The following is a 25179-nucleotide window of genomic DNA, read 5'->3' on the forward strand; positions in this document are numbered from 1 at the left end:
AGGATCCTGGTACCGCACTGCTGCTGTACTAAGTGTGCAAGGAAGGGGAAACTGCAGCTTGTAGAGATGCAGAAGGGTCGTGGGCTGCTGGGCCTCACTGGGATGTGAGTCCCTTGCTTTCCAGAGCCCTTGTGGAGCTCCGTTCTTCACCTAAAACCCCTTGTCCATCCCTTCCCCAGCCGGGAATCCCAGGCCTCCAGAGGAAGATGTTCCCTCAGATACTGGTGCCTGCCTGTGAGGAGCCAGTCCCTGTGCTTGTTACTCTCCTTGTGGCAGACCACAGGGGATCAGTGACCAAGTGCACTCTAAGTGAACTAAACTAGCTCATCTGGACTGTTTGAGCTGTAACTGGCTTTACATTCAGGGGTTTCTTGGGCAGTAGGTTGGCTGCAACAGGTAACAGTGGGATTGTCATCTCGGGCTGTCAAATTAAGCACTATAATGCTGTCATCTGCATCTGAACATCATCCTTTAGTGCCCTGAAATGGTGCAGTCCCCAACCTCCTGAGGTTTCAGAGGCAGACTATTCTCTCCTGTATTACTTCAGCTCCAATTCAGCCTTCCCCTTCATTGCTCAGGAAAATAACTCGGTTCACTTGGTGTCATTGCATGAGGGGGGATATTGTGTTGCTTCCTAGATAGAATTCACTGTAACCACATGATTCCTAATGTTCCTTCATAGAATAGTTAGGATTGGAAAGGACCTTAAGATCATCAAGTTTCAACCCCCCTGCCATGGGCAGGGAACACTCCTTCCTTGGACTTGGTGGTGAGGGGGTTGTGAGTGCAGTATCTCAGGCCCTTGCCTTTGGGTCTCAAACCTTCCAGCTGTGGGATGCTCCCATAAGCATGATCATTGTAAGAATAGAGCTGGAATAGTGGCATAGTGCTTCTATCTTTTTATAGCAGTTTTTATTGCTAAAACATGCTCAATTCTGTGATGCCAAGTTTTCCTCCAAGCTTTAAGTCTGTATCAGTTAGGGCCTGGGTTCCAGAGGTTGCTGTACATCAGCTTTGAGTTTTCCACTCCTAATCACTTAAGAGGAGGATGGAGAGAGGACCAGGCCATGTTCTGCTTCTCCTTTCTGACTGAGTCTTGGGGAGGAATTCCAATTCCTCCTTGTGAGAAGCTTGGTGCTGCTCCTGCCTTGTCCAGCTCTCATGACAAGGGTGTCCATCCAGCCCATGTAATGTGGCCTCTGCTTAGATCATAGAATCCCAAACTGGTCTGGGAGGGAAAGGGACCTTAAAGCTCCTCCAGTTCCAACCCCAACCCCTTCCACTGGAGCAGCTGCTCCAAGCCCCTGTGTCCAACCTGGCCTTGAGCACTGCCAGGGATGGGGCAGCCACAGCTTCTCTGGGCACCCTGTGCCAGCGCCTCAGCACCCTCCCAGGGAACAGCTTCTGCCCTATAGATCCTTACAAGAGGATTTGAGCTGCAAGCTCTGTCCATGGGAAGCATTCCCTAAAAGGAATGATGTGAGGACTTAACTGATGTCCAATCTAAGGCGTACCTGGATCAGAGAGACCTCGGTTCTTTGATGTAGGTGCCTCTGGGCTTACACCTATTTACTGACACACACCACTTGCCCTCTGCCTGCACACGCTGGTGGTGTTGCACTGAGCTCAGTGAGTGCATGTGGTGTAACTCACATGCAGAGGGACTGGAGGGGGGGGAAGAGCTGGAGAAGTTACTGGAGCATGTAATGCATTCCAACATCTGGCTCCTGCTTTCAGCTTCTAAAAGGTACCTTTTCCTTGTGCACATTCTCTCGTGGGTTCCACTGATGTTGCACATCCTCTCTTCATCCTGCAATCCTGGGCTGGGCTCTTTCTGACAAGGAATGTGGTATTTTTACTCTTGGCTTAACTTGTGAGTGTGGCTTTGAAGCAGCCTCTTGGTGTAGTGGTGGTAACAATCAGTGGCTGCTTCTGGGTATCAGGGATCTCTTCACAGGAGCCAAAGCTCATCTCAGTGGGCTGCTGTGGGAAGGGGTTTGGGGGTGATGCCTGCCTGAGTCCTGCAGGTACCAAGTGTATGGAGAGGGGAATGGGGTGAGAAACACTTGTACCTGAGCTGGAGCATCACGGTGAGGAGGTGCAGCTTGGCTGTGAGCTGGGGACAGCTGGGACCTGGGCTGCTCTGCTGTGCTCAGGGAATGGCTGCGGCATTCCCAGTGCATGAGCTTTGCACCAGTCACTGCAGGGGCTGTACAGGGAAGGCAGCAGGCAACATTTGGAACTTCCCCGTGCCTCTGATTGACTTAGAAAGCTTTCACATAACATACAAAGCACCAACTGCTGCATTGTGTGCTTTAAATGCAAACATTTCTCACTAAATGCCAGTTTAGATTCGGGCTCCTGGAACATTGGCAACCACCTGAGCTGGTGTGGGAAGCACGGAATGCTGCTTTCTGCTTCCAGAGTCTATAGGGCCTCACTGTGGTCTGCTGCTGGAGGGATGAGGCTGCTGAGACAGGGCTGGAGCTGCTGACAACATCTTGTGTGGTTGTCTCCTGCAGTGATTGTCTTGGATACTGAAGTATCTCCAACTTTATCCATATGTATGCTTTGTCCTTGGCTTGAGGGGTTTTAAATTGCTCTCTTTATACCACAGTTGATTTGCTAGTATTGAAACCCATTTTGATCAGAGCATCATAGAATCACAGAATAGTTAGGATTGGAAAGGACCTCAAGCTGCAGAGCTGCTGTGCTGAACCTGATGCTCAATTGTGCCAAGCAGAGGGGTGTCCAGCAGCAAGTGTTCATCTGCTGTAAAGAACAAGGTGTTCTGTGTGAGGTGCTGCTGCTTTCCTGTTGTCTGGAAGAGTGGGAATAACAACATCCCTGAGCTCCCCACTGCTGGAATCAGGTGCCTCTGCAGACAGATGACTCTGCACTCTGCAAGCTGCCAGCATCCCATTTGCCTGCAGGGAGAGGTGCAGGTTCTCAGCTCCTGGGGTGGGTTAGGCTCTATCCTAAGGGGAGAGCAGTCTGAATTGGAGCTGCTGCTATAGAAAAAGCAGAGATTACTGATTATAGAAAGCAGAGATGACTGATTCAATGCAGAAAACTCAACGTGTGGGACTGAGAAACATGAAGAAACTGGAGCTTTTCCCTCATTATGACTTTTATTTCATATAAATAATCCCTCTACATCAGCTTTTCAACCTTGCAGTCTTACTGTCAAGAAGAAACAGCCACAGTTCTCGGTGAAAACGCCAACCCAGGCACCAGCCAAAAGTGCATTGAGCAAAGTAGGAAAGAGCAGGAAAAATCCACTTGGAACAGGCACTACCTGTGCAGTTCCACCCCTGGAGCTTGGTACAGACTTCCCAGGCATCATTGTATGCAAAGTTACTTGGATTTGCAGGAGAAAAAGGGGAAGAAAGGGGGAAAAGTGATGGTTTTCCTTTCAGAAAGGAGCCTGGGGCAGTGAACAGCAGCAGGGCTGGACCAGGGGCAGTGTCAGTGCCTGTCTGATTGTGTATCCAACTGTTGCCGAAGGGCAACAAGCTCTTCATCTGAGACTGTTTTGTGTGGACCACGAGGCAAACCAGTTCTGGTGTGTGCTGGTAATGGCTCGCGCTGTCTGGACCAGGCTGAGGTCAGGGCCTGATGTAGAAATGAATAGTAAATATAAGCAATTTAAGCAGGTTTTTGAGCCAATCAGATAAGGAAAAGCAGCCTGTACCAGTGATGGAGCATCTCCAGGACCTGGAGCAGGTCTGCAATCTGCCTTCTGTCTATCTGTGCTTTTATCTGCTGGGGAGGTCCAAATAAACCCAGTCTGGATGAAGATGTTTCTGGTAAAACAACAACTGCACACTCTGTTTCTTGATACTACCTGGTCTGGAGCCAGTAACCTCCCCTGAATTTGGCAGGGAATTCCCAGGCTTGTCCTTTCTGAGATAGGAGCTGTGGATCTCAGGTGCTGTGGATCTCAGGTATGTGGAAAACCAGAACGTTTATGTGTGCAAACATTAGTTTATTAAACCAGCATACAGTGTTTCAGTCCACACGTGCCAGCCTTACCTTGAGGTCAGCAGATGCATCCTGCACTGAACCTCAGTAAATCTCTGCATCAAGCTTTAGAGCAGCATTTCCAAGTGAGGGTAAGATCCTGCTGTCATATATACCATTGTGTTATTCCTTGTGCCTGGCTTCTGCCTTCTCCTGAATCAGTAACCTTATTCCAGTTAGGCCCCAGTTTGCTGGGAATCTCTTAGCTCAGAAATCCAAGCAGCTGGGACTCTGGCACATTTATGTTAATTCTCATCCACATCCTTCATTGGAAAGGTCTCTTTTAAGGCCAGGTCAAAACTGATGCTCTCCTAATTCAAGCACAAAGCTATGAAAGGCACATCCAGGAAGGTGAAAGCATTTGATTGGAAGCCTCAGACCTTCAGCTCCAGCTTGGCCTGGGCCCTGCTGCCTTCTCCTTTGTGCAGGGTGGAGAAGGAAGATGATTGGGTTTGTGCTGTCCTCCTCCCAGCCCTGCCTGGCACAAAGAGCTGCAGGTACCTGCAGGTACTGGTGTTAGGAAGCAGGCACAGGGTTGTGCTGAGCTGCTTATGAGCCTGCTTCATCCAGCAGCAGCTTCCCTTAGCAAAATCAGTCTCCTGTTGTGCTGCTTCAGCCTCGCTGCCTTTGCCCTTCTACATCTAAGAGGAGGAGGAAAGTGAGCAGTTAAAGGCTGATGCTGTGGTTGATGTGTGCTTGTCGAAAGCAGCCCATGCTCAAGAACGCTCCATCCCCTTTGTGCCCCGCAGCCCATGCCACTGCCACACATCTCTGCCAACACTTCAACCACATACAAACCTCTAGCACAGGAGCTGCTCTGAACACTACCTTATCACCCACCTACTAACTACAACCTAACGCCCGTCACCCTGTCTCCTAAGGCTCTGCTTTGTCAGTCACCCACTCCCTGCCTGGCTGTCCTGGTACCCACAGTGCCCTGCCAGCCTCTGGAGAGAAAGGGGTGGTGTGCCCAGAAACCTAACTCTTAGCTCTAAACACAATTAGTTATTAAATAAGATAAAGTGCATCCAGTAGACATGTCATTGGCTTCCCACACAGCTGCAAGAGGCAAAATAAATACAAAAGGCAAGTGATGGGGTTTTCTGTTGCTTGGGAGTGTGTGTGTCCTTTCCTGCCCTGCAGCTGGGACAGGCTGATGCCAAACCTGGGAGCAGGGATGGGGACCCCGTGTGTTGTGGATGGGTGCTGAGGGGCACAGGGCAGGTGCTGAAAGCTGATTTCATAGAAGGTACACAACAAACTCGTGCTCCTCTTCTCATCCACCACCTTCAGCACGTCCTCCTGTGAAACAAGAGCAGAGACAGCAGTGGGATTATGAGCCTTTAGGGAACTGCTGAGCAGTAAATTAAAGATGTCTGTGTTTCAGCCTGCCCTTCCTGCACTGCTGGGACTGCTCCAGAGGCACCACTGCACCATAGCCACGTACCCACCTGACAAATCCAATGGGAGCAACAGCACTGCACAGCCCTGGGGGGAACTGAATGTGTGAGTCTGGGTGAAATGCTCCCAATCCTCCTATGGGTTAGACTGGAATACTTTCCTTTTATCCCAAAACCAATCCTTACTTGTGTTCCCATGTGCCTGAACAGCACCTGGAGCAAGAACAGAAGGGGCTGGTTTGGGGCAGGGCTCTGTGGTCCTATCCTGTGTCTGGGATGCAGCACTTCTATTCTCCAAGGGTAAGTGGGTGCATCAGCTTTTCTCTAGTGACTAAACCAACCCATGAGCAGAGCTGCCCTGTGGCTGCATCCAGACCCAGATATGTTGGGTTTAACTGAGAACAGACCTATTTTCCCCTCTAGTTGCCATATGCCTGGGTGCTGCACAGAACTGCTGAGCTGGCATTTTCCTGCCCCCATGTTTAAATCCTCTAAAGGAATCATTTCAGGACACAGCCACAGTTATCCAATGTGGAACTGCATTAAAATCATACCCGAGGTACTGAAGGCTGTTCCTGGAGACAGTTCTCATTGTCCTTATGTGTGCAGTGCATGGGGCTGGCTGTATCCTGCTGCCGAGGGGTGCTCAGTGCTGCAGCAGCACACTGCTGACATTTAATGCTACTGGAAGCAGCAGCACTTCAGAGATGCACTTGGGGCACAAACAGTGTAATGTCCTCTGGTTTACAAGTCTGACCTGCCTCCAGAGCAGTTCTATGGATTGCTGATGGCTTCAAGGGGCTGTTTGCCAGCCCTGTGCTCTCGGTGCTGGTACCCAGCTCTGTGTCCTGGTTTGCACTATCATCATCATGCAGTGCACACCTTGCACTGCAGGCACCCTCTCTCTGTGCAGGATGGCAAGGGACTGATGGGCTTTAAAGTCATTGTTTTAAACTGCCTCTTAAGAGCTCAGCTCAGTCTCCCCTCGGGCAGGTTCAAGCCATTCCCTTTGGCCTGTCCCTACAGGCCCTTGTCCCAAGCCCCTCTCCAGGTTTCCTGCAGCCCCTTTAGGCACTGGAGCTGCTCTAAGGCCTCCCCTTAAGGAGCCTTCTCTTCTCCAGCCTGACCCAGCCCAGCTCTCTTCAACGCATTGATTCTTGCTCCATCACTTTCTGCCTTCATTTGCTAGACTAAACAACCATTCCCTGAGCATTCCTGGAGTCCTTCCCTGGCTTCCTTCAGTCCAAGTACATTTGTCTTGATCCATTCTCACATAATCCTTGTTTTCTCCAATGTTAACAGTATTTTGCCACGTCGTGCCATGGCAAGGGCTTTCCATCACTCCAGAGGTATGAAGATAACTGTGTCGAGACCTATATTAAGGCACTCTCTAATTCTGCATGAGGACTAAACTCCCTGTTTGGGTGGTACTAAGATGTGTGCTGGGGATCTGAGATGCCCACAGCATGATGGTGGGCTCTACTTGTGGCTTGCAGGAAGGACCAGGGAGGCTGATGCTATTCAAGTCAAGCCCTTGAGACCTCACCTTACCAATCCAAGGCCAATTCCAAGCTGTAACAGCAGATCAAAGAATCACACAATCAACCAGGTTGGAAAAGACCTTTAAGGTCCTCAAGTCCAACCATTCCCCAGCACTGCCAAGGCCACCACTAACCCATGATGCTGAAGGCCTCATCTACACGGGGTATGAACACTGATGGTATCTCCTTGTCTCTAGAACCTCAAGGAAACAGGTATGCTCTTTGGTAGCTCCATAACCACACTGAGGAGCGCTGGTTTCTGCCTGTGCTGTTTCCTGTACCAACCTCCAGCACTGGTTTGCATCAGAAGCTGACCCATCCCGACCTCCTCCAGTCCCACTCCTGCTGACGTCAGCCGGAGCTGCAGGGTCAGATCCCTGGAGCTGCTCTGGAAGTGCCCCCCCAGCTGCAGCTGGGTCTGAAGCTGCAAGGATGAATGTTCCCAGGAGGATGCTGGGCGCTGGGATGCTGTATGTGGAGCAGTTCCTCCTCTGGCCTTCCTGGATCCCCTCCAGGGATTCCAGGCCTGCACTTAGGGTAAATATTTATCCCTTGTTATTTGAAGCTCCACCACACTCTGCTCAGCATCTCCAACGGGTCGGAAGCTGCTGGAGGCTTTTAGAGCCATAAATAGATGTTAGCAGTGGGAGCTGTGACACCCACATGGTGGCTGCTGGCTGCAAGTGCATGAGCAGCATCTGCGGTGGGGAGGGAAATATGGGTGTTCATGTGTGTGGGGCATGGGCCCCACAAAGGCCAGGAGCAGGGAAGGTGGAGGTGTTGTGTCCCTGATGTCTACTGCTGCTGTAGATACCTGCTGGGCTTTGGGACATGGAAGATCATGGCATGAGGTGCAGTGACCTGGCGCAGTGTTTCCTACTGGATGGAAGCTTGTTAATGGGATGATATCTTCACATTCCTGGAGGGGTTGGTGCCTTGTGTTTTGCAAACCCATCTGTTTCAACACTCATTTTCCAAACCTTGCACCATACCAAAGAGGAATCACCACTATTTAAAACCAGAACATGAAGGTTTTCTGTTTGGAAGGGGTTGAAGGAGGGCTCCAGTTGCATCTCCTCAAGGCTCATCATAGAATCATAGAACAGTTTGGGTTGGAAAGGACCTCAGGATCATCCAGTTCCAACCTCTGTCATGGGCAGGGACACCTCACACTAAACCATGGCACCCAAGGCTCTGTCCAACCTGGCCTTGAACACTGCCATCTCCCATGGGGCTGTTACATTACTTCCTTTTTGCCACTAACTGTTCTCCAGGCCAATGCTCATCCAGAGTCTGTCATTTGGGTTCTTGGTACAAACTTTGCTCCTGTTTTCTCCCAGGCACATCATGTTTTGTCCCTGGTGCAATGAACACTGGGTACATGGACCCAACGCAGGGAAGGTTTCCAGCTGACCTGGATTTACCAGGACAGAGCTGCTCTGTACCTCCTGCAGGTTTGCACTGACCTTGCCACTGAGCATCTTCATCTGCAGAGAACTTGGGTTAGCACCATTAATACACCATGGGGTGAAAACCACCCCTTCTGCTGTAATGGAATCATGCAGTTGTGTTGGCCTGACCTCACCTGGGCACAGTCAGGCATCAACATCTGCAATTCAGTGTAAGCATCAACTGTTACAATCCAGATGTGAAGCATCAGCACCCAGCCACTTGGCTGGATTAAGGGCTATTCACTCAGGACTGCCTGTTCTTTAAAGAGCATATCAAGTGGTGAGTGGAAGCAACGAATTAAGGTGGTTTGGGCGCCTGAAATTCATGGTATGAGGCACAAAAGGAATAAATAAACTTCTAATTTTGCATTATAACAATAAAAGTAAAGCTCTTTGTTTAATGCTTGATCTCACTGCACTTCCAGCTTCCTGAATGATGCTCTTTCCCTGGTTCTGGCTAAACCCAGCTCTGCTGCTGCTGCACTTCCTACTAGAACCTGCCTGAGGGGAGACTGAGCTGAGCTCTGAGGCAGAAGCTGTTCCCTGGGAGGGTGCTGAGGCGCTGGCACAGGGTGCCCAGAGAAGCTGTGGCTGCCCCATCCCTGGCAGTGTTCAAGGCCAGGTTGGCCACAGGGGTTGGAGCAGCTGCTCCAGTGGAAGGGGTTGGAGCTGGAGGAGCTTTAAGGTCCCTTCCAACCCAAACCATTCCATGGTTAATGTGCACCATGCGGTGGCATTCAGGGAGGGACTCCAGCTGATGCACAGATGTTTCCCTTGAGGATGGCCACACTTCCTAAGTCCCTCTATGGGCCACATGCTTTGGCTTTGCTGAACTCAGGTTTCCTCTGGGTTATGTTTTGGGCAATCCTGTCCCTACAGCATCAGCTGCAGGCATCAGGCTCAATAAGCCAGAAAACCTAAGGGAAAATCCCACCAAGGATTCAAGTCCACCCTCAAATGGGGGCAATCCTCAGGGATCTGCTTCCAAAGCACTGCTGTGAAATAACACATTAGGGAGAATCACATGAAAATCAAGTAGAGCTTTGCAGCTGTCTGTGGTCTAAACCTAATCTGTCTGTAGAGCACTAGGAAAGAGGAGCCAAGGGAAGAGGGAAGCGACTTTAGTAGCCGTGGTTATTTCTGCCTGCCATCTGTGTCACTATGCAGCCTCTTGTGCTCATTTGGGACCTTCAAAGCAACAGCAGGAATTGGACACGAGACCTTTCCACTCCAAACCCTCTGACAACTTGCCCGACTTGAGCCAAATGAGCTTCTGCTTTGCTGGTTGCTGTTGTGGCTGTTGCTGTTTTGGTGCTCTGAGGAGTTTGTGTGTGGTTGTGTGTGCCAAGGGATGGTCCTGACAAATGGGACCCAGGGAGCAGGCAGTTAAAGGCAGTTTAAAGGCAGGTCTCCCTCCTCCTCTTGGCTCCTGTCCCCACTACAGATAAATGATGGCAGAACTCACTCTGTCTGCAAATGGTCTTGGTTGGGAACGCCAGCCCTGATAGTGGCCTGTCACTGGTGCAGAGGGAGAGCTCACATTGCTTTGTGATGACTTCAGCAGATAGGAGGTGACAATGATGCCCTAGAACAGCAATAAAGACTAACAGCCAAGCAGCACTCAAGCTCTAAATGCTCTTGCAGTTGATGGGATGAAAAACAACCCTAACAAACCACCAAGAGAAACCCACTGCTGAGATGGGGACACAGACACTGCTGCTCATCCTGGTACTGAGGAAACCAGAGGCTTCAGAGGGGAACCATCACAGAGCAGGATGCTCAGAGAGGAGAAGTCACTAGATCTTTGCATTGAATTCATGACTGCTCTGAGGACTCAAAGGAATGAAAATGCATTCTCTTGGTGCAAGATTTGCCCATTCCTGTGATCCCAACACAGGTCAGCACTGGTACTTTGGTTAAGGGCTCACTCTGCCATCCATATCCATAAAGGGCTCCCCTGAAATCAGAAGCATCTCCTGAATTACAGGGAATGTCCAAAAGGAAACTATCTGCTTTAATTCATCTGCATCCAAAGGTGAGGTCTGATGCTGACTGTGTAGTTTAGACACACTTGGACACTCAAACTGACTGGGAAGAGGGGAAAGTGAGGCAGGAACATGCTCTGGTGTGTGGGTATGAGCAGGCAAGGGAGAAAGAGCATTGCAGCTAGGAAGGAGATAGATGGGAAGGTGGGATGAAAAGGTAGAGGGTGACTGAGACACTATTTAACCCCTCATTTCCCCTTGGCATCACTACACTTGGTGCTCCCAAGTATGTTCAGAGAGCAATACCAGCTCAAGTTCCAGGTTAAGCACTCCCATACCTGCTTGGCTAAGTGCAAACACCAGGTTAAGGCACCTTCTCTTCTCCAAGACATAAGGCTGTGTCTATAATTAAGGCTGCCCTAATGAAATCCATGAGGAATGATGAAGTAGAGAACCATGAAGTGGACTCAGAGTCCTGTTACCAAATCACAGGAATCTGCATTGCTGAGGTGAACATAAACTACTCTGATGGTTCCCTCTTAGCTGGTGTCTGATCCTAGTTTTCCTCATGGAGAAAAGCAGTCATTCATTCCTTCATCCTCTGCTTAGGGGGACTGGGGGTAGATTAGAGCATGGCCTGGGCAGTAAATTCCCACTATGTGCATCCAAGTGTCTCCTAAATGTTTTCCTAAATGCTGTTGGAATTAACTTCCCTCATTTGAAGGAGTTTGAGCTCAAGCACAGACCCAGCTCCTGCTGGTTAGTTCTTGGTGGTTCGTCTCTTCTCCAGAGCTGTAACACTTGCTCTTCTCCATGCCTTTTGTATAGGACTGGATTAGAGTAAAAGTCCTTTGTTAGCAGCTTAACCACTCCATCCCTAAGCTCATTTGTACCCTGGGGATGAACACAGCCATACCCAGTGACAAGCTGCTGGGCTGGGGTCTGAAGGGAAGCCTGCTGGGATCAGTGATCTGCCTGCCCAGCTTTGAGCAGCCTATTGCTTGAAGTGCCTACTTATGGACCAGAGCTGCTGCTGCTCTACTTAAGGTAAAGCCAGGAGTATCCTGAGAGCAATTCAAGGGTTAGGCAAGCTGGCCTGTGTGCTGGAGATGCTCATCGCTCTCCTTTAAAGAGACATGAAGCCCAGATCGTAAGTTAAGTGATCAGCTTGAGTTAGATGGAGTGAATTGCCAGCATTACTGCCTCAACTGGTGGCAGGATCCCAGCCTGATGTACTGGTCTGATCTGCTGCTGTGGCTACAACATCCTGCTCTGAGATCTGCATCCAGATCTCTTCTTCCTCCTCTCTGTTTAGTTCACAGGCCTGTGAACTAAAATAACAGGAACTATCTCACCCTTTGTATCTAGACACTGCCTTGCACTTACCACCTGTGTAACTCAAAGTGTAGCATTCACACATCTTGTACTGGGAAGAGAATCCCACATGCAGCTGACCTTCAAAGTACTAACCACGGGGTGGGCCTCTAAAGCTTTCAAGTGTTCTGTAAGGGACCACACTGACCTCAAGCTATTATAGCTGTGAGCAGCCCAGAGACAGAGATAAATGCATCCCAATATCCCTTCTGAAGTTATCCCTTTCCAGGAATAGTTTCAGTTTGTGCCCCAACTAATGCACATCATCGACCAGACTCAGCAATCCAGTTTTCTGTCCACATTGTCCTGTTTGACTTTCCCTTGTTTCCCCATCCACTGCAGGGCAGCTCTTTGGGAGGCACAGATTCAGACTACTGAGGGATCCACATCACTGCTATTAATCTGCTATTAGTGAATATTTTGGGATGGTTATCTGGTGTGATGCTGTTCTGGCCACAGCAGATGAAGCTGTGGACCTGTACTGTGGCTGAGTGCATTAATGGGATTACAAACACACCATGAGAGGGGGGTCAGGAACTCACCTGCTGCCTCAGGCAAGCCAGTGCAGTCTCTGCTAGTTGAGGGTGTCCCCACTGTCCTTGTCCTTGCAGTGCTCAGGCTGGTCCCCTTCCCTGGGCTGTGAGTTTGCTGTGTCCTGCTCAGAGTCAACAGTCTTGTCAGAGCTGGCTTCCCCTGGGGGCAAAGGCTCTTTGTGTTCAGTGCCTTCAGCATCTTCACCTCCTTTCAGTGCCACTGCCTGCCCCTGCAGAGCAGTGTTTGGGGTCACTTCCTCCCCTCTTTCTCTAACCAGCTGTCTCTGACCTGCATCCAGTCTATCTCCTGCTGTGTCCACCTTTCCCCCTTGGCTGTTTGCAGAGCCCTCAGTGGACTCCTGTTCTGAAGCTGTGCTTTGCTCTAAGGCAGCTCCATCTACATTCACTGCCACAGGCAAGGACAAGGTCTCCTCACTGCCATGCCTGGTGGCCTGCACGCTGCTTGGAAGGCTGCTCTGTGAAGCAGTGCTGGCAGTGCTCTCCTGGGGGATGTCAGCAGGCTCAGGCTTCCCACTGGCATCTTCCCCAGCCCCTTCATTACTTGGCTTGGGCCCTGGCTCCGAGTCTGTGCTGGCCACAGACACCTCCACGCTGGAGCCCTTTGCTCCTCTCCGCTCCTCCTTCCGACCACTGTGGGCAGAATGGACCTTTCCACCTTTGAGCCTTTGTGATGAGGAGGCCCCATGATCCTGAGGGTTTGGCTGCTTGACCTTCTCCTCCAGCTCAGCTGTGCAGTTCTCTTCCACTCCCTCCTCACCTCTGCTCTTCCGCTTCTCCACACCAAGGCTCTTCTGAGGAAAGAAGGACATATTTAGTTCAGCTTAGTCAAATACCAGGAGATGGTGTTCCTTGTTTATGATGGTTCTCAAAACGTGAGGAAATGCTTGCAGAGGCCATTAAAGGGCATAAAAGGATGTAGGTGGAGAAGTGTTCAGGTACCAGAATCAGTGGGGTTTGTTGTGCTGACAGAGGGTCAATGCAAGAAGTGAAGCTGCTCTCACATCACCTGGTGAGTGCTCACAAGGGCACATTTACCCCATCACAGAGGTCTCCCAGCTCTGCCTTGGTTGAGAGCCTCCAGGTGTCCTGATAGGGCATGTTCTGAGAGACCTCAGCAGCCAGCCTTGATCTCCTGAGCTCACCTGGCTGTCGAGGTCATCCTTCACAAACGACATCTCCTCTCCTTCTTTTGCATCCCACCTGTCAAGGAAATAAATGATTAAAAAAGTCAGAATTTAGGCCTTCAAGTTATAGAATCACAGAATGGTTTGGGCTGGAGGGACCTTAAAGCCCATCCAGCTCCAGCTCCCTGCCATGGGGGTCTAGTGATGCCTCCCACCAGACCGTGTTGCTCCAAGCCCCTGTGTCCAACCTGGCCTTGAGCACTGCCAGGGATGGGGCAGCCACAGCTTCTCTGGGCACCCTGTGCCAGCGCCTCAGCACCCTCCCAGGGAACAGCTTCTGCCTTATCTCCAACCTGAACTTCCCCTGTTTCAGTCTGAACCCATCACCCCTTGGCCTGTTGCTCCAATCCCCTCTCCAGCATCCTTGTAGGCCCCTTCAGACACTGGAAGCTGCTCTGAGGTCTCCATGCAGCTTCTCTTCTCCAGGCTGAACAGCCCCAACTTTCTCAGCCTGGCTCCATACAGGAGCTGCTCCAGCCCCTGAGCATCCTCGTGGCCTCCTCTGGACTTGTTCCAACAGTTCCATGAACTTGTTATGCTGAGGACACCAGAACTGCACCCAGTGCTACAAGTGGGGTCTCACCAGAGCACAGTAGAGGGGCAGGATCACCTCCTTTGAGCTGCTGTTCACACTCTCCTATGGTAAAGTCACTCTCCCTGCCTGATCTTGAGGAGGAATTCCAACCAGGGCCATGTATTCCTTGTCTGAGCCCCTTGACCACACAACGAGAGATAAAGGCAGCAGACAAACTGGTCCAGTTCCTTTTGGCACCTGCTACAGCAGTCAGCCCTTCCAGACACTCATCTGAGACCACTAAATCTTAATGAACTGGTTGTTATAGTTCTAAATGTAATGAAAACATAAAATCCAATTGCCAGAACAGACAGGGGCTATTAGACTAATAAGATAGGTATGAATTTGTTTATGCTGATGTCTGCCACAGTCTCATCCTGCTGCCTGACAGTGCCCAAGTGTCCTACACCTCCACAGCAGCAGAGGCACACAGCGAAGGATAAAATGGCTTTGGAGTAAGCAGCCTGGGACATTGGAGATGTGGACATCTGCAAGCAGACCATAAGGATGCCACAGGATCAGCCTGAAGCTCTCTGCCCCTCTCAGCAGCACTGGCAGATGCTTAGGTTAGAGTATGGAAAGAGGGCAAATGCACTTAATGCCTCCCAGTACTCACCCAGCTTCCAGAAAGGTGCAGCTCTGCATTTCCTGAGCCTGAGATGGTCTCTCTGTGTTGAGTCAGGCTTAGGAGACAACCTCATGCAAGGATGTGTGCAAGTGCATTCTGACCCCAAATAAATCTGCAGCAGCTACAACATCCTGTGCCACAGCTTAATGAAGGGCTGTGATGAACTGCTTGCTTTTGCTAACATGGATATAGATCTGAATGTGCCCATGCAGTGCTACTGGGCAGGGAGGGATCTCAGTAACCCTTAGTTCTGGTATGTGTGCCTGGTGAGTGATATCAAACACAAACATGTATATAATATACACATTCCTCCCTGCTCCATACTCTAAAACACACGTGCAAAGGTGTGTGAGGTCTCATTCTGTTCTGCTGTTCTTACCAGCCTCTTCATATGGCAAATCTGGATCAAGATACAAGACCCACATGGAGGTGACTGCAGTCAGGCATTTCCAGAGGCAAGTGTGTTACAGTGACCTCCTGTGCCCTTGTGGAAGATGTGTGGGAATTACACCACAGGCTCCATCACACCATCACACTAAGCTGCTCCACACTGTCCTTAAGCAGAAGTGAATTGCATTTACAAGCAGTTCATCATTTGATGTTCATCATTCAGTTCATCATTTACAAAGCTCTCAGAGCCAGAGGGTGAAGCAGCTTGGAGCAGTCCTCCAGGGCTTGGAGACTGACCCAGCACCAAACCACAGCCAGGGGGTCTTGTCCTGAATACACACCAGGTCCCTGCCACTCACTCTCCAGCTCAAACCACATAAAGGATCCTTTTCTATAAGCAGTCCCCATCACTGGTCTGTTTTCCATGGTGCCCTGCAGGGATTCTGAACATCAGCCTGTAGGGACAGAGCTCATCATACAGAGACAAGCATGTCAAACTCCAGCATGGGCTGCCCTGGTGGTCAGCTCCCCTCTGCACTCAGCACTGATGCTGGTGGGACCAAGGACTGCTCTCCATGGATGGATATCTAAAGAGAGGAATTAGAGGTTTCTGCCTCTCCCTGCTCCATCTGCTCTAGCACTGCACGGCTCCTGCAGAGCCAGCCCAGAACAGACCACCCACACAGGCCTAAAGATAGCCCAAACTAGCTAGACTGTTCTGAAACACTCAGCATCTCCTCCCCATCATTACCATGAGCACACCAGTGTTATTAATGACTATGAGGCAATGAAAATGCTCAGTGTGTTCCCTAGCATGGCCAGTGCTATCCATCACAGATGCTCGTATGGGAGCTTGGATCCAAACTCTTTATGGGCAAGATGCTGCTGGAAGTCACCACCAGATGCTCCAAAGGGGTCCAAGCACTGCTCTTGAGTTGCTTGGACCTAAATAGGAGAGGAATCTAGGTGATAAAGGGCAGCTACAAGTGAAGTAAGGAATACTCAGCACTCCAAGAACTCCCTGAGCTGAGGTTTAAATTAGAGGAAAAGCTTCAGGAATGGCTCTTCCCAAAGAGAAGCAGTGGAGCAAAGGATGCTCTTCAGCTCATCAGCTTTCCTTTCCAAGTACAGTTTATGGGGATGGAGCTGAGGACAGCAAGGGATGGAATGTAACACACAAACAAAGATAACTGGATTATTTGCATGCTGATGATCCTATTCTTCATTGCTTATCAGATTTAAATTGTTAAAAGTATGATTAACTGAGAGGGCTCAGGAAGGCACAAGACAACCCATCTCTATGCTGTAAGTGGATTCCCTGTCAGCAGCACAACCAGCTGGGAGCTAAGGCTGCTCAGGTGCATTTCCTCAATGCACAACCACTGGAAACAAGAGCAACTTAAGTTCTTCAGCCTTAATACAGTACCAGGCTCTGCACAGCAGACCCACTCCAAGAAACCTGGAGAGGGGCTTGGGACAAGGGCCTGTAGGGACAGAACAAGGGGAATGGCTTGAACCTGCCCAAGAGAGGGGAGACTGAGCTGAGCTCTGAGGCAGAAGCTGTTCCCTGTGAGGGTGCTGAGGCGCTGGCACAGGGTGCCCAGAGAAGCTGTGGCTGCCCCATCCCTGGCAGTGCTCAAGGCCAGGTTGGACACAGGGGCTTGCAGCAGCTGCTCCATGGGAAGGGGTTGGGGTTGGAGCAGGAGGAGCTTTAAGGTCCCTTCCAACCCAAACCAGGCTGGGATTCTATGATTCTATTGTCCTGAAGCAGCAGAATCCTGCACACACAGACCCTGCCCAGCACTCTCCATTTCAGCCAGTAACATCAAGCAGCAGCTCACCTCCAGCTAACTCACTTGTGGTGGGAAACACTGTGAGTGCCCATGAAGCACATCCTTGTGCATCATAACTGCACAGTCACAACTGACCTGCATGGCTGAAGGATGCCAACATTAAATGCTGCTGGAATAGCTTTCTATGGATAAATGAAGAGGCTTGGGGTCTGTAATCAAGCCCTCACCCTGCTGTTGCTCACTAAAGGGGATGGCAGTGCTGAGATGCCAACCACTGTTATTAATCTGTTGGTGTGGCTCCAGAAAGCTGGAAACTGTGCTCAAGTTTAATTATGAAGAGCAGCAGGGGAGGGGACCCCTGGGAGGATGTGGATGAACCTGTGAAGCACACTTGGTTCTGCTGATATCCTGAAATCAATCCAGTGCAGAGCAGCACATTGCTGTGTGCTGCCCACAGCAGGAGCAGGCCACCTCCTCCCCACCAGCCTGGGATCTTCAAGGACTGTTTAAGAAGGGACATCTGTCCCACAGCATCAATGCTAACTACTATCAGTTTGGCTGAGAACTATCTTTGGAGGCTGCTCCTTTACATCAGCAGTTACTGGGAGTCAGATAAGACCAAGTGTTCAAGGCCAGGTTGGACAGGGACTTGAGCAAACTGCTCCAGTGGAAGGTGTCCCTGCCCATGACAAGGGGGTGGAACTGGATGAGCCTTAAGGTCCCTTCCAACACAAGGCAGTCTATGATTCTAAGTGAAGTCCTGTGAAGTCCTGAAGTCCTATGAAGACATAGTCCCAGCCAAGGTGAACTCACACAAACAGCTGCCTGTTCAGATGGAACAATATCATTTCTTGTCTGTCCCTCTTCACAGATCAGCAAGGAACGATGGATGTGTGTATCCCAACCATCAGCTGGGATACTGCAGTGCTGCCAGCCTCCTTACCTCCTGGCTCTGCCCGTCAGCCTGTCCTTGCCTTTGGCTCGGCTGCTCACTGCAGGTACCACTTTTGGACCAGGATTGCTCGTGTTTGCTCCACCTAGAAGACAGGTTGGAAATGCCATGCAGGAGCAGGCAGAACCAGCTGATGGACCACACAAGTGGCCAATAGCCTTCTATGACTGGGAAGTACCTCTGGTGGGGAAGCCTCTGAAGCTGTATGCATACAGTACATATATTACCTAAAGTAATAAATGCAAATTGAGAATTTAGGGGTGTTTCTTCTACATTTTTTATTCCAAATTCCAATTATAAGTTTAAATCATTCCTTGGCTAGTCTGCCTTGGAAGACTTGTTCCTGTTACCCTTGCCACATGGCACAGACCATACAACACAGCTATGAGGACAGCCACAGACAGCACTGCAAATCCATGGGCATGCCTGGCAAGAACCCTCTCCATGAGGTGCTGACATTCAGTGGGGTGACAGAACCAAGTCCTGTGGTTTACTCACCTCTCCCCTCGGGAGGAAAGGATTTGTGCTGGAATTTCCTTGCGTTTCTTCCCCCTGGAAGGACAAAGCAAAGCATGCACAGAAGTGAGCCAGGCTCTGCAATGGACACACAGCACAAAGCCTGGCGTTCAGATAGGGTGTCACAAGGGAAAGCTTTGTTCTGCCAGTCCATCTCCTGAGCAACAGGAGTCGTGATGGACTTATGCCAGTAAAGAAGCCAGCAGGTGCCACAGGGATCAGAGGTGATGTGCTCTGGAACAGGATTGCCTCTCAACCCAGTGTCTGGGAAAGGAGGCAGCGCTGAGCCTCCGCGCTGTGTCTACAAGGTTACAGAAGCCACTGCTCTCCCTGGGGAGGTAAAAAGCACTAGCACCCAGATGCTCAAATCCCCTCCCCTGAGCACTCTGCGAAGCAGAGAGGGCTGAGACCCCAACACTGCGCTCAGAGGCCCAGAAAAGCAGTTCCACAACTGACAGCACGACGGCTGCTGCGGCACTGGGATGGCAGGATCAGCGTTCACTAAGCGTCAGGACAGAGTCTGGGTGTCCCTTGCCAACCTTTCTTATTGCTGGGATTATCCAAGGCTGGCTCCCCATCCTCTTCAAACCTGCAGGTTAAAAACAGGCATTGTCAGACCTGAGCGTTCTCCTCCAGTGTGCAAAGCATGGGCAGGAGACCTTGAGACGACGCAGGCTCCAGCCTCGGCCCTTCTGCACCAGCCCACTGGCAAACAGGGGTTTAGCAGCAGGAGCTGAAGCTGCATGCACCAACCAGGAGAAAGGAGGCTGTGAGGCAATTCTGCCCCAAAGGAGAACCTCCAAAACCTTTACATCAGTACCCAGTTGTATAGACTGAATTCTGCGAGCATCCTTGAGGCCTAGAGATGCCTGTAGCATAGCTGTACCCTGCTCCAATGCAGCTTCCAAACACAGTCTAAAGCAGCTTCAGGACTTGCCATCTCAGATCAGTCTCGTTCGGTTGGTTTCTAATCCTGCTTGGTTTGTATTATGGTTTTTGTCTTAGAAATGGATAGATGGGAGAACAAAGGGCTCAAAGCTCTCTTGCCAGCAACGCTCAGCACCTGCTTAAGTCAATTCACCTCTCTCAGTTGGGGTCTCAAACACTGAAAATCTGTGTATTCGATCCTATTCTTCAGCCAAAACATCATCCCACCTATCTGCCCTGTACAAACTCCTACCAGCAAACCTACAGAACACTCCCCAACTCCACACCCTACCAAAGCCTGTCCTGCTGCAGGTGCCAGGTCATCCTCCAAAGCTCTCTAGCTGCTGTGACCCAGTGGAACAAGCACAGTTAGAGAGACAGGTTTTAAAGCAGGGAAGTATCAGACCCCATTAGGAGCTCTCCCACGGTGTCTCCTGCATGTCCCTATACCATACAGGCAGCTGTGAAGCCATCCCCTCACACTGCAGTGCCTGAACCAGCTCAGTTTATGAGGTGTGGAGGATTCAGGCATACTGGCCTGTCCTGTGATTCAAAAGAAAGAAGAAACAAGCAGGGCAGTGCCAAAACCTGTGGACCAGCAATGTGAATTTGTCCATCCCTGTTTCTAGAAGAGCACCTGCACCCTCCTGCCATTGGATTTGTCCATGTGGGGATAGAGAGAATCCTCCAGATGCTGACTGAGCATTGACTCGTGCTCACCTCCCTCCCACAGTCCAAGTCCTGGCTGGACCCAAGGCAGCAATCTATCAGCACACACTATCTCCTATCAGGTTGGGAGCCCTCAGCTCAGTAAGCAAACATGAGAATCACTCTGATATCTGATCCCACTGATTGACACAGTCAGGAGGAGAAAGAGCAGTGTGGGTTTGATCAGGGAGAGGCACACGCAGCTCATCACTGCACAAGAGCTCATCACTGGCCTGCTGCAGACAAAGCCCTGGGGTCAGGGGAGGACCTACATGTGCTCTGACTTCTCCACATCCCAAGCCCGTCGCCACTCGCCCTTGGCGTTCTTGTGCCGTGCCACTCGCTCCAGGTCAATCTGATCCCGTTCCCTCTTCCAGCGCAGGTACTCGGAGCGCTCCCGTCCTGTCATGGGGAAGCTCAGGTCTCCAGGGCTCTTCGGGGCTGACTTCCCACCGTCCTAACACAGGGGAGAGAGCTTCTGGTTAATAACAATGTCTGCAGGGGCTGCATTCAGGGCACTTTGTGCTGCCACCACCAGGGATGCTCAGCAATGCTTGAAATGGGTTGGAGCAAGGTCAGCTTCTGTCTCCAAAGTGATGGGCTGTGCTGGGATCCTCAAATACATTGATTGTACAAATGTACAAATACATTTAAATGTACAAACACATTTACCCTCAAGTCAGGGTAAGCACTGGTCCCTGTGCTGGGGCACAGGCCCAGAGATGCTCCCCACAGCTTCCAGCACCATGGTGTGGTAAGATACATGTCCTACCATGACAAATCCTGATGTACCCAAATACAATGATTGATTTTGTACCCAAATACAATGATTGGGAGCCTCAATGATGACACAGTGCTTTACCCACAGCGCTTTACCCACAGCCTGAGCACACTGGTCCCAGTGCTGAGTGACTTTACAGGGAGGAAAAGGGGGCAGAAGAGGTTACAATGCTTGGATGGAGTCGTGTTGTAAATCCATACTAAGATCAGAACAAGCCACCATTGCCTCCCAGGGGTATTCCACAATGAGAATCTGTGGCAATGGATTCCTGGAAAGTTGTCCCACTTCACCCAGACTACACAAAGAGTGTTTCATTTCAAAGGATTAAAATTGCTTCCATCTAAACCCTTGCATTTTGCCATCTGGATGGGTTCCTGATGCCTTAATAAGATGTGGCTTTGCTGCTGTTACCCCACCTGAACCACAATGGTTCTTTGGTTCTCACTGCCCCAAACCTCCTGATCTGGGAGGCAGATGCCATAAGATGTTAGTTTTCATTCTAGATATTCAATACCCAATCCCAAACTTTGAAAACATGCTTTAATTCCATGCTCAAATGGCCACAGGATTGATTCACCCCATCTGTACTGACAGCCACTTTAACTGCAGGCATAAACTACACAGTGGCTGTGACCTGCTGTGCTCCTGCTCACCTGAAGGTTTTCAACCCACATGTTCTCAGGTTTTCCTGGAAGAGGCACTTTGCTAAGGCTTACTTATGGCACATAGCTCCTGGAGTGCCTGCAATACCTCCCAGCAGAGCCTGAAAGGCTGAACTCTCATAGAAGATGCTGATTAATCCCCCTACTTGAATGCTTTGGTACACTTAAAGCTATGCCTTTGAAATCCTTCATGCTCCTAAGGCTCTGAAGGAAGACAGTGTTCTGTGGCCACCAGGCATCCTTCAGAGCTGCAGTCATGAGGCTGGTGCCAACCCCGCATCCAGGGGATGCTGTACTGTGATGGGCAGGAGCAGCATCCTCAGAGCAAAGGGTCTCTTTGCCCTCACTGCCTTCAGCCTCTTGGCTTAGCACTCATGACACACTAGTTAACTGCTGCCACTGTTCAAAACCTTAAAGCTTAATGAGGAGATAGTTCAGAGCTGAAGGAGCATGGAGGGGCTGGGGGTAGCCCTGCTGTCAGACTAATGGCCAAGGTGGAAACAGGAGCCAAGTGGCCATGGTGTGCTGTCAAGCAACACTGCACAGCAAATAGCTTAGTGCAGAGCTGAGTCCTGGGGTGCTAATTACCAGCAGCTAATTCATCACTTCCTACACGTGCCTTTCCCTCACCCCTTCCCAAAGAGGGATTAACTCCTCAGTGTGGCAGCAGGGATAAAAGCAGAGCAGGGAGGAAGGAGGGACTGAAAGCCCTGTTACCAAGGAGACCCACTGTGTGGGCTGGAGATGGGGTGGCAGTAATTGCTCCTCCATTCGTTAGCTGGCAGGAGCTGGGGACCTCAACTGCATCCCCAAGGAGGGAAGGATGAGGTCTGCAGGGTAAGCACTGGTCCCTGTGCTGGGGCACAGGCCCATTGATGCTCCCCTGGTGTGGTAAGATACATGTCTTACCATGACAAATCCTGATGTACCCAAAAAGGAGAAGCATGCAGAGCTGAGCATCACACAGCAGGGTTCAACCTCCAGAAGGTGGAGGATGAGGAAGGTGCCCTGTGCCATTACCTGGACCCTTAGCAAAGGGGAAACCAAAAGGAAAGGCTGAGCCTGATGTCCCTGCTCACTCAGGGGTAGATGCCTGTGCAGAGCAGGGGGAGCTGGTCCCTGGCTGGGGCTCCCCTTACCTGCAACATAGCCATGCTTACCTGAACCACAAGGTTCTTATGCTCCCCTTTTTGCTGCTCAAGGAGATCCCAGCTGGAATTAATGTTTAAGAGCCCATCTGTGTCCTCCTAATGAAGCACACTGAGGTGGGGCTATTCAATTTGTGCTCCATTAATTAAAGCATCTGCAGGCTCAGGGGAGCTACACATCCTCACCAGTGAGAGGGAAGGTCTGTGCTTTAACTGACCTCCATCCTATCCAGCTTCTGCAGCAATGAGGGGCTGTAGCTCAAACAGCCTCAGCCTTTCAACACACAGGCAAATGGTGCTGGGAGAGAAACCAGCTTGGGTTGTGCTGCCACACGGGTGAGCTCCTTCCCCTTTGTTAACAGCCCTGCTGTTGGGCTGGGGAATTAAGCAGCCATGACAAGGTGAGAAGGGCAGGTTCCCTGTCACCTCTTTCCAGTGCTGACTGCTTCATAGAATCATAGAATCCCAGCCTGGTTTGGGTTGGAAGGGAGCTTAAAGCTCCTCCAGCTCCAACCCCAACCCCTTCCACTGGAGCAGCTGCTCCAAGCCCCTGTGTCCAACCTGGCCTTGAGCACTGCCAGGGATGGGGCAGCCACAGCTTCTCTGGGCACCCTGTGCCAGCGCCTCAGCACCCTCCCAGGGAACAGCTTCTGCCTCAGAGCTCAGCTCAGTCTCCCCTCTCTTGGGCAGGTTCAAGCCATTCCCCTTGGCCTGTCCCTACATCCCTTGTCCCAAGCCCCTCTCCAGCTTTCCTGCAGCCCCTTTAGGCACTGGAGCTGCTCTCAGGTCTCCCCTTCAGGAGCCTTCTCTTGCCCAGGCTGCCCCAGCCCAGCTCTCTCAGCCTGGCTCCTGGTGTGTTACCTGCTCAGCAAAGCTTTGGATGATGAGAGGGCTGAACAGTGGGCACCACATCAGAGCACACGGCTGCTTCCTCTGGGCTGAGGCAGCTCTTACTGTTTGGGGTGTGCATCCTACAAGTTTTCTCTTCCAAACCAAGGATCCCCCCAAAGGGACACAGGACCCCACTCACCTTCTGTCTGTGATCACTTTCTGGGCCTCTGTCACTGTCTGATCTCCTCTTCTCTGCTGTTCTCCTCTCTTCTGCCTGCAAGAGCACAGACACAGGAGTTATGTCAAGTGTTAAGCAAGGCCTCGTGGCAGAGGTGTCAGTGCCTGACCTTGTGCCCACCACAATGTGGAAGAGCTGCCCTGAAAAGGTCAGTAAAAGAGGAAGGATTTGTTTCTGGCCACCATGGTAAAGGCTTCTGTCCCTGTCAAACATGATGCTCTTCCACTGAGGTCCATCCCTGCTTCCTCAGGGTTTAGCCATGCTGCAGGTTCCGCTCTGGTGTTCATACCCCCCAGCCTGACAGGAGGTGAGAATCAGCCCCTTTGTCTTGATGAACTGCAGACACTGAACACGAGGCAGGCCCAGTTCTCTGCCCCTGTGTGGGACTGATCATACAGCCACAGCCATGCAGAGGCCAGGCTGGGACCACAGTGGTCTTAGCAGAACAGTCTGCAGAGCATCAATGCCTTTAAGCAAGGCTTTGTGCCCTGGCTGGGTAAGGCTGTTGGGTGCCACCAGGAGGGCTGCTTAAGGGCAGAAGAGGGCAGAGTACCAGCATGTCCCTGATGCTGCTGAGCCCCCCAGGTGTGTGCTCTGTGTGTTGTGTCAGCCTCACACTAACACTGCCCCAGTGAGAGGCTCTGGGGTGCTGCAGCCCAGCAGAGCCCCCTCCCTGTGAGCTGCTGCATGGGGGGCTGAGGTCACCACGGTGCCTTTCTGCAGTGCCAAGCAAAACTGAAACACAGAGAGGAAACAGAGCACAAAGTCCCAGCTCAGCACTTCCAGAAAGCGATGGTGCAGGGAGGGCCAGCTCAGGCTGGAGCAGGACTTTAATCCCAGGCCTTTGCCAGCCCCAGGTTTAGCCCAGCATTACAGGGCTGGATGCGGGAAGCTCAGGGGGGACCTGATGGCTCCCTCCAAGTGCCTGCAGGAGGATGGAGCCAGGAGGGGCTGGGCTCTGCTCCCAAGGAACAAGGGATGGGACAAGAGGAAACAGCCTCGAGCTGCACCAGGGCAGGTTCAGATGGAGCTGAGGAACAATTCCTGCCCCACAGGGTGCTCAGCATTGGAACAGGCTGCCCAGGGCAGGGCTGCAGGCACCGGCCCTGCAAGGGTTCACACCCCTTAGTGCCATGGGTTAGGGGTGGCCTTGGCAGGGCTGGGAATGGTTGCACTGGATGAGCTTGAAGGGCTTTCCCAGCCTGGTTGATGCTGTGATTCTATGAAACTCGGGATACCAGCCTCAATTCCTGCTGGCTCTGCCCCATCTTCAAAGGCAGCTCATCCCAGTGCAGCCTTTCCCATGTACCTGCAGGGATCAGCAGTGAGCAAGCTGGGGACAGTCTTTTGGGCATTGCCCACAGGTGCCAAGCCTGAGGCAGGTGGGAAGTGTGACCACACAGCCAGTGCTCATGGACACTGCACTCAGTGCATGACAGCTGCACGGGTCTGAAGCTTGTGTAAATAGATCCTTGGAAATAATGAGGAAGGTGTCAGGTGTGTTGTCCTAGGAGTTCTC

General features: G+C 51.2%; 1 protein-coding gene across 3 annotated transcripts in view; it reads right to left on the bottom strand.

The window, feature by feature from the left end:
* Positions 1-3967: 3967 nt before the first annotated feature.
* Positions 3968-25179, bottom strand: part of CCDC9B (coiled-coil domain containing 9B) — a 50012-nt gene continuing 28800 nt past the window's right edge. For all 3 annotated transcript variants that reach the window (XM_034061504.1, XM_034061502.1, XM_034061503.1), the window contains 8 exons: positions 23622-23696; positions 20273-20457; positions 18905-18954; positions 18348-18401; positions 17841-17934; positions 13471-13528; positions 12317-13119; positions 3968-5325 (listed from right to left, as the gene is read on the bottom strand). In XM_034061504.1, coding sequence (XP_033917395.1) covers positions 12349-13119; positions 13471-13528; positions 17841-17934; positions 18348-18401; positions 18905-18954; positions 20273-20457; positions 23622-23696 — 1287 coding nt within the window. In that variant the 3' untranslated portion in view covers positions 3968-5325; positions 12317-12348. The remainder of the gene's footprint in view (positions 5326-12316; positions 13120-13470; positions 13529-17840; positions 17935-18347; positions 18402-18904; positions 18955-20272; positions 20458-23621; positions 23697-25179) is intronic.

This window comes from Melopsittacus undulatus, chromosome 4, assembly GCF_012275295.1.
Source record: "Melopsittacus undulatus isolate bMelUnd1 chromosome 4, bMelUnd1.mat.Z, whole genome shotgun sequence".
Classification (NCBI taxonomy): Eukaryota; Metazoa; Chordata; class Aves; order Psittaciformes; family Psittaculidae; genus Melopsittacus; species Melopsittacus undulatus.